General features: G+C 40.3%; 1 protein-coding gene across 2 annotated transcripts in view; it reads left to right on the top strand.

The window, feature by feature from the left end:
• The window catches only part of lamb2l (laminin, beta 2-like), an 82,915-nt gene that overhangs the window by 20,698 nt on the left and 49,448 nt on the right, over positions 1-12,769 (top strand). For both annotated transcript variants that reach the window (XM_079678959.1, XM_079678960.1), the window contains exon 2: positions 673-752. In XM_079678959.1, coding sequence (XP_079535085.1) covers positions 695-752 — 58 coding nt within the window. In that variant the 5' untranslated portion in view covers positions 673-694. The remainder of the gene's footprint in view (positions 1-672; positions 753-12,769) is intronic.

The following is a 12,769-nucleotide window of genomic DNA, read 5'->3' as shown; positions in this document are numbered from 1 at the left end:
TTCAAACTGGAGGCTTATTTGAATTGCATAAGCAGTCCTAGCTGTGAAGTCAGTCCTCCCATTTAGTGTGTTACTTCCTGTAAGCGCTTGTATTTGTCTCAGAGGTCAGATTGGTATAGTGTGTGACATGAACAATGTGTGTTCTCACCTGCCAATGAGTGTGCCCGCAAAACACACAGTGTTCTGTCCTATTCATTGAGCAGATGTTTGTGTTTGTGGAGCCTACGTATACAAGAGGCCTTGTCTCTCCTCGGCATCACAACATCAGGACTGTTCTACCTCTACCAAGACTACTAACCTACAGTGGCATTTCTGAAGTTATTATTCTTTAAACATGCTTTTTGTTTTGCACTTTGTGAAACGGGGATTTTTATAATGTGTTGTACTTTTGTAGACCAAATGATCAGTCGATTCATCTAGAGAATAATTGGCATTATAATTGATAGCGAAAATGTTTATTACAGCCAACAATGCGAAACCCCAAAAAGGATACCAGAAGTGATCATTTTGGCAAAACATTTCAGAATCAATATCAAAAACTATTCCTCTGGAAATAGAGACATGTGTGGACCTGGAGTGCATTTTAGGGTATTGTACTAAAGGAAGCTTCTTAAGACATCTTATTGATTATATGTTTACAATATCCAATAATGTGTGTTTTTCTTCTTACAGCCAGAGATACAGCCTGGTGTCCATGCGTCCAGCAATCATGATGCCTGCCATGGCCGTGTACCTGAGCCTCCTCACGCTGGGTGAGTACAAGATCAGTTTAGTCTCTGCCTGTAAAGAGTGCTTTAATATCTCATTTAGGCCAAGACTACCTGAAAAAGGACGTTTTGGTTGGGCGAAACTATCTGCTGATTGTGGTTCTCATATACTTCCTTCATAGTATATTTGTAAGTTTCCCAATAAAATATAGCACTTTATCTACCTGACTATCATTATTTACAAGGCCCAGTTACTGACTCTTGCTGAAAAATGCTGATAATAAATGCCGGGAATTTATTTGTAGGCTCCAGACAAAATGATTCATAGCATCACACGACAAAAAGTGTTAAATGGTTGCCTGATCAAAGATAAAATAGATTTTATAAGGACAAAAAGAGAAATCAAATATAATTAATATTTCATTATAATAATTTATTAAAAAAATAAATAGGGAATATTACTCACCCCTAAAAAGTAATGCTTCTACATTTTCAAACCTTAACAGTGCAACAGCTCCTGTACAGGGTGTCCGCGGGGTCTTAAAAAGTATTAAAAGTTGATAATCAATTTAGCGAAAATGAAGGCTATTAAAAAGTATGAAAGGGCATTTTCCAAGGTATTACATTTTGTAGCTTGTTTTCAATAAGTATATAAATTGTCCAAAGAGGTTGTATTCTACAGTGTGCCTGAATGTAATCATTGCGTAGGTGTGTGGTGTGATTCTGTGTAGTTTATTTATGGCACCCCGTTGGATTTGACGTCATCTGAACAGGACATCGCACGCTCACTGCTTGATAGTGTGCGGAGGCCCGTTTACGCCGGTTGTTAAATAACATCGTTATGGGGAAATGCAAGTCTGCGTCCAAATGGTTGGACGATAAGGAGGAAGGACAATCAATACTGTGTATAGTCAATGTGAGGTAAAGTGTGTCGCCAATGTTACCGGTTAAAACTCGAAGTGGTGATGAGGTCTTAAAAAGTATGGAAATGGTCTTAAAAAGGTATTTGTCAAGCCCTTGGGTATTTTTGCAGTTTCCCAGCTTGAAAGGGATGGTACAGTCCATAGGAGGTTTTCACTGGGTTTCACTCATACAATGACCACAACTTTTTTTTCTTTTGAGTTCTTCTTTACTTTAGTTTTTGTTGTTGCAGTACAGCATATGTAGCAAGGTTGTAAGGTGAAAAAACCTTAAATGAAAAATAATAATTGCTGTAAATACAATGCACATTAAATAATAAATGCAAAAATACATGCTTTACATATATTTTTTACCACTTGAGAATATTGTTTTTCCTTTCTTGGTGTATATTTATGAATTATGCTTTTAAAAACAGTTTTTAACTTATGCAGTCTCATTAAAAATGCAAATATAATAGACTGATCTTTTAGCAGCATTCAAACCGTTTTTATCAATCTACATATCACATTCGTTTTTAACTTAACAATCATGCTGCTTTAGTTTGAGGACATCAAACAAACAAATGACACTGAACTAGAACGTACATTCTATACATTCTAACGTGCGCCACGTACTGCAAGTTGTAAACTCTTCTATAAACACACAGTTCGTCTCTCACCGGCCGCCTCTCCAGCTTTTTATGGCTGCACCAGTGCTGCTTCTATGTTGTTCTTCTGCTGGTTCGTTGCTGCTGCTGGACACACGCTCTTTAGTTTGTCCCTCTCCAGCTTTGATTTCCGCTCTCCTTTCAGGTGCGGTGCTTTTAAAGGTGCAGTGACGCTGATTAGCAATTAGGGAATGATTACAGACAGCTGCCACTCTGTCAATCAGCCCAACTTTTTAACCCTTTGCTCTCTTGTGGATTCTCCAAGTTGTCTTCACAGTGTTACATGTGACTTCGGGATTCCTGCATATACCCTGCTGTAGAACAGAAAGATTTGGAGCAGCAATATCGTTTTTTTATTCAACCCCCCCCCGTGTGTCATGCCAATTCCTCAGCAACAGTGTAGAATGTAAAACTTGTTAATTATTACTGAAGCCAGTGTGAATGCCTCAATCCCTGTCATATATCTGTTGTTGTTGTTTTTGTAGACAACAACCAAAGGAAATCCTCACAGACTCATACTCTCCCCACACATTGTCATTAGGTCTAATCCATCATTATTTCATGCACGCTAATCACAGGATCGAGCAGTAATGCGCAGGTGTTTGTACTGGATTGTGTTTACTTCAGGGAACAGGAAGTGAAGGTTTTAAGAGAGAATGAAACTCTCCTTGCTAAAGTTGACATCTCCTTTCAGTCCAGTCAAGATGACGGGGTGGTTGGGCTATAAATGGTAATGATAATAATTATTTTACACATTAATGCAGGACACACTCCAGGTGAGCTCTGTGATACAAAGATGTTTTTACACTTGGCTGAGCAGACTTCTATAAAGGAAACATATTTAGGAAATAAAAAAAGATGACGTTCATAAAGCAAGGGAATTAGAATTTTCAATTGGCCATTTTCTCGAAATTCACAAAAAATGTGCAATGTAATTCAGGGCTCGTCATTATAAATGGCCAGGTGTCCCGGAAGCACTCTTTAAACCCTCCGGGCCAACAGTACACACTTTCCCCTTGCCCGCTTGGGTTTAGTAAAAAATATTGCTTATTTTCCTGTGGTACTAGTATTTTGCCATGGAGTTTTGTGAAATTGTTTCATTAATTACCGCTACAACATAACGTTTTGTGAGACGGATGTCATAATTAAATGAAATACAACCGGTAACCTGCCAAACGCATGCTCCTGGCCTAGTGTAATTGGATGTAAACTTGGCCAATTTTCTCTTTCACTTTAAGGTCACCGTGGTTCATTCCACTGAGGTGTGAGTGGAAACCACACAGTTTCAAGGCTTTAAGGATGAGTTTAATGACATTCTAAATAGTTATTCCTCAATTCTGCCAACAAATCCCGAGAAACAAAAACGGTAACACAACAATACCGTCCCAATCTGTGGCTCCCAGGCCCAGGCCCCCCAGTGGTTGAAAAATATTTCATAAATATATACTGTCTTTTTACAAGGCTAAAAACGATCCTTAAACAGGTTGACTCATTTTTAACATACTGATGGATATAGTGCATTTGTTGGGAAATATTTTCTATGGAAGACTTAGTGCACAAGTGGGTATTTGAGGCAATGTATTTAGGGTTGGGTCATAGGAACACGTCAGACAGTAGAACATTCTGAATTATTGATGTGTTTTAATAGTTTTTCGACAGGCACATAGGAAAAATATATAACAGGTTTTATGCATCGCAGTGTGGAGATTTGTTGCACACTGTATCAGTTTTAGCAGCAGATCAGCTCCGTCCCTCTCACCATTTATAAGCTCTGTGGTCATGCAAACCCGGCTTTATTAGGTCAGCTTGTAGTATTTGGAAACTGTGAGAATCTGGGGTATTTGTGGAATGTGTAGTAAATGATGGGCTATGACGCAGCACTGGATCCGAGGCAGAATGGGCCCTCGCAGGGTTAATTGGTGACTGAGGGGCCACACACACTCACACAGACTGCCCAGCCACTGTTAAATGTGCTTTGTTTAAATGTATTTGTGCGTTTCAGTGTTTTGTTTAACGGTGATTCTAAAAAGTTAAGTTCTTCTCTTAAACTTTGGCCACACACACACACTTAGAAATGGAGACTGATTAAGGATTTTGCCTTTCCTAACTTGCGTACACACAGGTATTTGGGTCAGTCTCTATGGTAATAATTAACTGTACTCATGTGTGGGGGTGCGGGGCACTGCCAACTGAGCATTGGCTTTTGTCCTGCTCTACATTTTAATGAATGAATGAATGGATCAATGAGTGAATGGATATGTTAGACTACCATGAATGAAATGCAACGGCGTTTCCCCTATAACATTCTTCAGCCTTCCCTTTACATGTTCACATCAATTGTGCAAATACATACACGTTTTGTCAATGGAGGCTTAACTGATCAAATAGTGCAGCAAAGAAAAAACAATTAAAACAGTATTTTAGATTGTTGAGAGCTGTATGAAATGTCTTTATGTTGCACTGATGGAACTACAGCAGTGGAAATGTACAATATTTTCAATGCAAGCTGCTGGAGTAGGCTACACACAACTCCGTCTCTCAATGTATTTACACCAACTTCATCAGGCAACAGCCCATTGATAAGATACAAGAAACAAAACAAGGATCTAAGAGCTTGTTATCAGCGCTGACTTCCAAATGTAAAATCCCTTGGCATATTTACATTCCTGCCTCTTCCTCTACTGCGTTGCACTTCCAACAGAAGTGTTGTATTACTAATCCACTGTACTGCTAGTGTGTGTACAAGCAGAACTCGAGTGTGCAATGCATATACCTCTCTGACACCTGGAATGTTTCCTCTAATGAATAACATTTTCCATGTTCCTGCATTCTTGCCATAGTGCCGCACAGGAGAAAGAGATGCCCCAGGGTGTGTTTACCTGAGACTCTCCCCCTTTGGGTATCTGCTTTCTGTGCATGTGTGTCTATGTTACATTGCCACATGTACTCTAATCACACACTGGTAAACCAGCTGGTGTCACAACATCTGTACAACTGGCAGGTTACACTTCTGTATCTCATCCTTCTATTTTACGTCAGAAGTCTTGCAAAGAACGCAATTACACTTTTTGTGTCCATAAGGCACATGTGTCGGTTTGTTTGAAATATTTCCACCAGCTCAGTGTTTCAGCACATACTGTAGACTGAACTTGGGCAAGTTGCCTACTGTAGATATATAAACGGTAATATATTAAAGGGGACCTATCAGGCAAAATGCACTTTTGTACGTCTTTTATACATGAATATGTGTCCCCGGTGTGTCAGGGAACTCACCAAGTGTCAGAAAACACAACCCTCTCTCTTTTCTTCCATACCCAAATCTCTTAAAAAGGGGCTGCAACGGATCTGATACAGACTGATCCAGACTTGAAATATCTCTGGTCAGGAACGAGGAGCTACGCCTATACGGGCAACTCTCCACCTATCAGGGGAATGAGAGGTTGCGTGGCATGGTAACAGCATGGTAACATGACGCTCGTGCCTTGCCCCCCTCCTTTGCAGGGGGGCGTGGTCAGCTGCAGCTCATTTGACACAGAATCAGCCCTTGTGAAGACAGGGCTGGAAAAGAGCAAATAGAGTGAATTGAGGCATGGCTAAAATGCATGATCTGTTTGGTATTTTGAAAAAAAAACTTCACAGACATGTTTTATATAGGTATGGCCCTACAATATATTATTCAAATATAGGTCCACTTTAAGCAACCAATTGCAGCATTTTTTATTTTAATGTTTGTATCCATCTGAGAGAATAACATCATCCGAGATTAAGTAATGATCAATTTCCCCCCCCTTCCAAAATCTTTCCAGAGTTCACAAATAGTTTATATCGTAGACACCTCTGCACAAACTTGTCGAAATCTGATGCCATCCAGTTAACTAAATACAGCACTATCAACTTAGCAGAACCAACTCTTTAGATAAGTTATTAGCAAGCATGAAGGGAGCCTGATTGTGAAGATAGCTTCAAGTTAACGTTAGACCACAGCAGCCTCCTTCTGGGCACACACATGCATTCTCCATCTACCACCGTGAACATAATCTAATTCTGTTCATAATGTTCTCCTTTCATGTCATTTTGAAACAGACTAACTCTGCCAACAGTGACAACTACATTTATTTAAAGATATCACACAACTACACTCCAATTGCAGCACGCACATTTGTACAATCAATCAATGATCTATTAAATAAATACAAATACAGTCATAAACAAAATCCTGAAAATAGTGACATCAGTATGTTACTGCATGCACCACTAAAGAAATACAATGCACAAATGCAAGTACACATTCTGTCCGTTGTTCATGCTCGTTGGGGCAGGTGGAAACCAGGTAAAGGATGTTTGCTGCGGCCCACACAGAGAGGGGGACGAGCACCGCTCAGTCCTCATGTCAGAAGCATCACATGTGACTTGTGTGCATAAAGGATGATTTGGTGTGTGTCATTTTCAACACAAACACCAGTTTCTTCTGCTTCAGTACAGTCTGACAGATTGGAGGAAGCTTTTAGATGGAAAGCTTTTGTGAACAGCATACAACAAAGAAGCAACATTCCATGCTTGTGTGGTCTATTTCAAAACCAAACCTCAGTTGGTAAATAACTGAGGTTCAATTATGACTTCTGAGGGAAGCGTGCCTAGACAGAGTGTCATGAGAGGATGTCTTTGCACTTCTGGATGATATAGCTAACCCCAGTGTGATTAATTGTGATTATGATCAGCTAGGGGAGCCAAAAGATTAAGAGCGATTAATTTGGGTCTTTACATTAAGATATTGCATGAGATTTGGGCTTTTTAATTGAAATAAATATCACTTTTAGAGAAGATTTGATCGTTGTTGTCACTTTGTCTTGAATAACAAATATGTCAAATCAGGAACATTATTCTGCTTCTTATTATACCTGGTAGATGAATTTACCAGTGAGTGAAACCATTGCGTAATGTCATACCTGTAAAGTGAGGTCAGGTGAAACATAGTTACAGCTCACGTCAGTTTCTATAGTTCTGTATTCTTAGAGGATGTTTGAGTAGTGGGGTGGGACCTTTGCCTGTTATTTTCAGCAAGAATCACACATATGGGCATATTAATACCTCTTCAAGTGAGTTCATTTAGGAAATTGCATTCAGTAATTTACCTTTTATGGTATACCATTTTATTTATTGCCTTTATCATTGCATCTGCACATTACATTCTTTGGTTTCAGTATTGGATCACTGCCTTGTGTTTTATGTTTGGTTAGGGTGTGTTGATCTTTATCTACAGTCCACAGGTTTGTCTTCTGGCCCATTTATCTGCAATTCTGTATGTGCACACCTGCCTTTGTGTGACCTTTTGTCTCCTTTCACTGTAATCACCTTTACATATACCGTATACAGTATATACTGTATTCATACAGTGCAGTAACATTACAGGCTGATGGTATGGTGTACTTGGCAGGGTTATTGGTGGAATGGCTAACGGTGTCAGCGAGGCATTGTTAATGCTTCACAGGAATTCAGAAAATCCGCCTCTGTTAAATATTTTATTTGAACTGGAGCCAAGACATTTATATACACTAATACATTATGTGTATGTGTGTGTGGCCTAGCATTACCATCCTTGTGGGGACCTAAATCTGTTTACACAGTCACGTGTGGGGACTCGCCTCCCTTATGAGGACAAAATGGAGGTCCCCATGAGGGGAATCATTAATTTTAGGGTGAAGACTTGGTTAGGGTTAGGGTAAGGTTAAGGGTTAGGCATGCGTTGGTTATGGTTAAGGTTAGGATAAGTCTCCAGGAAATGCATGTAAGTCAATGTAATGTCCCCTAAAGTGATGTATACATGGTGTGTGTGTGTGTGTGTGTGTGTGTGTGTGTGTGTGTGTGTGTGTGTGTGTGTGTGTGTGTGTGTGTGTGTGTGTGTGTGTGTGTTTGTGTGTGTGTCATACTTGCCAACCTTGAGACCTCAGAAATCGGGAGCATTTCAAAACCATAGCCCTTTCTTTCAAACCAGGCCGTAACTAAACGATAGAAACGAACCCCGCAAACGATAACGGGTCCAAAGGTGGATAGATCTGCTAACGGAACGCAAACGGAACGTTTTCTGATAACGATGAAATAGCCCCGCCTCCGTCTCCCCACATCTATCTCTTCCCACGTCTCCTGCTCAGAGATCAGCTGCTGGGCTGTCAGAAGAAGGGGAGGAAAAGAGAGGCTCCGTTTATTATTATTATATTATTATTATATAGAGTCGTTATCAATTTGTTTTAAAGACCCAGTGAAGTGCATGTTTTTGCACCAAAATGAAATGGCAGTTTCATTCCTTACATATCATTGTGCCTGTTCATGGCTAAAATAATTTTTAATAATTAATAATTAATGAATTAATGAATTATTAATTTTGCCGTCTGAGCCTAACGGAAGTTGCAGACGATAGTGGCTGTGACGTCACAAGATGTACCCAGTTGCGATTGTAAACATGGCGGAGACTTTGGAAAGTGATACTAGTGTGAGAGAAATGATTGATTTGGACAGCTTTTCGGACAGGATAGATGAGGAAAGTGATCAATTTGGTCCACTTTGAGGGCAACATTAAGAGATTTATGGATACAGCTCTCAACACTCATATGAAACATATATTTCAATAATCAAAAAACATTGGAAGGATTTCTTAACCTATTTTATACAACTAATATTACATAGATGGAAATATTTGTTTACATAGATGACCAAACCCACTGAGATAACTTAGGCTACAGTTTACCTCCCTGAGCTGACGTTATCTCTCTCAGTCCCACAGGAGAGCACTCTCCCTCTCCTTATTGTTGAAACAGCTAATCTCCGTTAGCTCCGAGCTAGCACCAGATGCTAACGACAACCCTGTAACTCTCTCAGTCTCTCTTTCTCTCTCTCTCGAATCGACCAGTGGCCTTTATCTATCATGATCAATCAAAGAATCTACGAAACAATGACACCAGCCAGGCTCACCTTCATCTTTTGGGAACAGAAACATCGCCACTTCGGCAGACTTGACATTACTACAGCCAGCGGCAATGCATCGTTTCCCCTGTGTTTTTCATCCCTCTTTCTTCACTGTCGCCTCCATTGTAAGGTTTTCTCGATTGGCAATCACTTCCAGTCGACTCCGACACACTTTCCAGGAAAATACTAGCTCAAAAACGTTGAGAAATTCGACTTTGAAAAAGAGAAAAAACGAACAGTGGTGAATGTAAACAGTGCGGCGGCGTCCATCTCGTGACGTCACGCAGTAGATCGCAAGCCACGCCCACGAAGGCGAAGGTCGACTGCAGATTTCCCCGGCAAATTCAAAACTCGTCAAATTCGTTGCTCTTCCAACATCCTTTGATATGGGTTCCAATGGACAATTTTGCTCATTACTATACGTATTAGCATAACAGATCATGCACAGGTGCACACTTCACAGGGTCTTTAAAGCTCAATAAATAACAAAGAAGACCTCTGACCTAGGCTTGGGCGGTATGACGGTATTACGGTATACCAGGGTATTTCGAAATACCGTCGGTATGATTTTCAATACCGTGACGTCACAGACTGTGCGCCAGATCACAGATGCGTTTCATTCTATTACACTGACACGGAGTTTTGATAGGGACGACATTGGTTGTAATGCACAGCACGCGCCAGCAGAGGGCAGGGGAGGGCAGTCCGTCTTTCCCGCTCTCAGAGCTCAGCACAGAGCTGAGCTGAGCAAGATGGCGGCAGCATTTGCCGGCCCCGAACTCGGACAACTAGTAAAAAAGAAAAATGCCTCTGCTCCTGTTTGGGACTATTTTGGGTTTACTCGTCGCCAGTGACTTCATCCAGCAGACCACGAGAGACAGAGGCACTTCTTTGGGAATGTTTAAGACGGGGTGAGTGAGTGTTGACATTTTTTAATCCTATGCAACTGGTTGATGGTTTTGTAGTCGAAGTCGGACGGTTTTAAAAACGAAAGCATTTACGTGCTAAACATTCACGCGAGTAATCCAATGAATCAAATGGAAATAAGGTTTTTAACACATGCACGGAATAATATTGCCAAACTAGTTAGTGAATATAGCAAACTTTATTCAATAAGTCAAGTATTTACTCCCGGAAAATGTTTATGTATGATGATATATTGTTAACTTAGCTCACTATGGAAACAACGTCGGACATCTACAAACGCGTCCTGTATCCGATCTCAAAATGTGCCATTTGCACAATGTGTCATGTATGCAGCCCTTGTTAAGCACTTGCGCGCACGTCGCGGCACTTTGCGAGCGTCTACCGGCTCGGGCTGCATTTTACACCGAACATATAATATACCGTTCGAAACATCTATTTGCCGCCGAACGCCACCTCACTCAAGTCGACCCAAGTCATACCGTCAGTGGCGGCTGGTGGAAAATATTTTTGGTGGGGCTGTTGATATAGTGAGTAAAACATTTTTGGGGGGGAGAAATTACCCCTTAAATTGGGACTGATACCGTCATATACCGTATACCACGGTATGATGTCAGCAAGGTATGACGGTATGAAAAAAATGATACCGCCCATGCCTACTCTGACCGGCACTTTTATAATTTTGTCCGGAAGATTTAAACTTTAACGGACATGTTGACCGGTGAACTTTTTTTTTTTTACGGAAACTGCCGCACGGTCCCCTCGTCCCTTGGAAGAGGCGGAGAGGTGGGTGTTTTTCATCTGCTGGTGGACTACCGGAGAGATTTACAGCGGGAGCACACGCCGTCCACCGTGGAGAATAAACAGAAGGGCAACCATAGCAACCATGCTCCGGGGTCTTCTTCGCTGCTTTTGGTGTATTTTGTTTGGTGCGCCACTTACAAGCCCAGCATATGTACTGCAGCATTTCCACCGTTTCCAGCGGTCTCGTGTGAACGGACACGTTAATTGAGCCGAATGCGTGTGAACGGAAGACTTTTTTGAAAACTTAAATGGGGTCTAAAACCAGTGTTTAGAAAGCAGAATGCTATCCCACTTGCCACAATCACATCAAATCATTAAAAGATCACTCTAAATACAGGCAGCTCTTATTGACTGATCTTTCCACTTTAATATCCACCACTCCTTGTATAGGAGGGGTCCAAAGCTGCTAATGTACCTGACAAACACTCCTCTGTTTAACTCAGATCTGTAGCTTTTTGAAATGCAGAGGCTGCTTATGATTCCAGCCCAAAGCGGACATGCCTTTCCCAGCATGCCTCAACCTGTTGCTGCTCTGTTGTTTCCTGTAAATCAACAAGCTGAAAGACCCTCAGATATCTCTCTCAACATCTCTTACCCCCCATCACTCTCTTTCTGCTCATTATGAAGCCTCATGTTTTTCCATGGAGGCATAGAAGTCTTTTAGTGTCACATGGTTCGTACACTGTCCAATCCAGTGGCGAACAGTGTCTATCACAACTGGACCTTCTGTAATTCCCCCCATCAAGGATATAGAATACCTTGGTTGAAGGATATTCTACTCAGGGACCCAGAACAAGATCTGATTGGTTGCTTTCTTTTCTAACACAAAACCTCTGAAAAGCGTAGTGCATGGTCCGAGAAGGACAAACAAATCAACGTAACACTGTAATATTACATTTTTTTACATTTTATTTATATAATTAAATCTATTTTTTGTTTGTTTTATCTGAGTGTTCCAGGGTATTCTCTGAATACCTTTAAGGCCCTGACGGTTCGCCACTGGCCCAATCACATATGACCACATCCTCTCTACAACACTAGAGACAGGCCATATAAAGCGAGTTTTGTAGAATTCATAATAGAAGGAGTTAATGAACATACATTTCTAGAGGTTTTACAGCAGCTGGAAACCACAGATAAATAATTGAAAGACAAAAATCAATTGCAATATTGCACAATAGAAAAAATATTCGCAAGCTAAATTCATTCATTATTACCGTTCTTCTATAAGGACATACTGTATATTACCGATTGTGTGGACAACACAATCACAAATCAAAATGTTCTGCTACAAAACAGAGCTATAAAATATCCATATAGAAAATCAGAACAAATGCAAATGATCTGGAGCAGTCAAATGAACAAATTAGTGAAACAGTTCTGAAAAGGAAATGAATAGAACAAATAATGTAAAGAAATATACAACGGAGGTTTGAGCACTAATGTGTTCATGACTTTTTGTTACGGGCTTTGGAGCATATATAATATATTGTACATATATTTTGCTTCTTTCTTGTGTTTTCATAGACAAAATCTTAAGATTTAAGATATTTTTAAAAGGGTTGGTGCGTAGGCTTCAGTCTACATCTTTTTAATCAGTACAAACCTGTACCACTATTTTAAAGTAATGACTTTTAAATGTTTATTTATTATTGTTATATGAGATTTATAAAATAATCTAGGCATCTCCTGGTTTACCTTAAAAAATATATCATACAGTGATTTGAAGATTAGAAAGCCCTAACACAGTCTTTTCCCCAGTGTGAATCACTTGGCATAATGTGACTATCACAGAAGTATCGTTGGG

This window comes from Notothenia rossii, assembly GCF_949606895.1.
Source record: "Notothenia rossii genome assembly, chromosome: 4".
NCBI lineage: Eukaryota > Metazoa > Chordata > Actinopteri > Perciformes > Nototheniidae > Notothenia > Notothenia rossii.
This window is presented reverse-complemented; position numbering and strand designations above follow the sequence as displayed.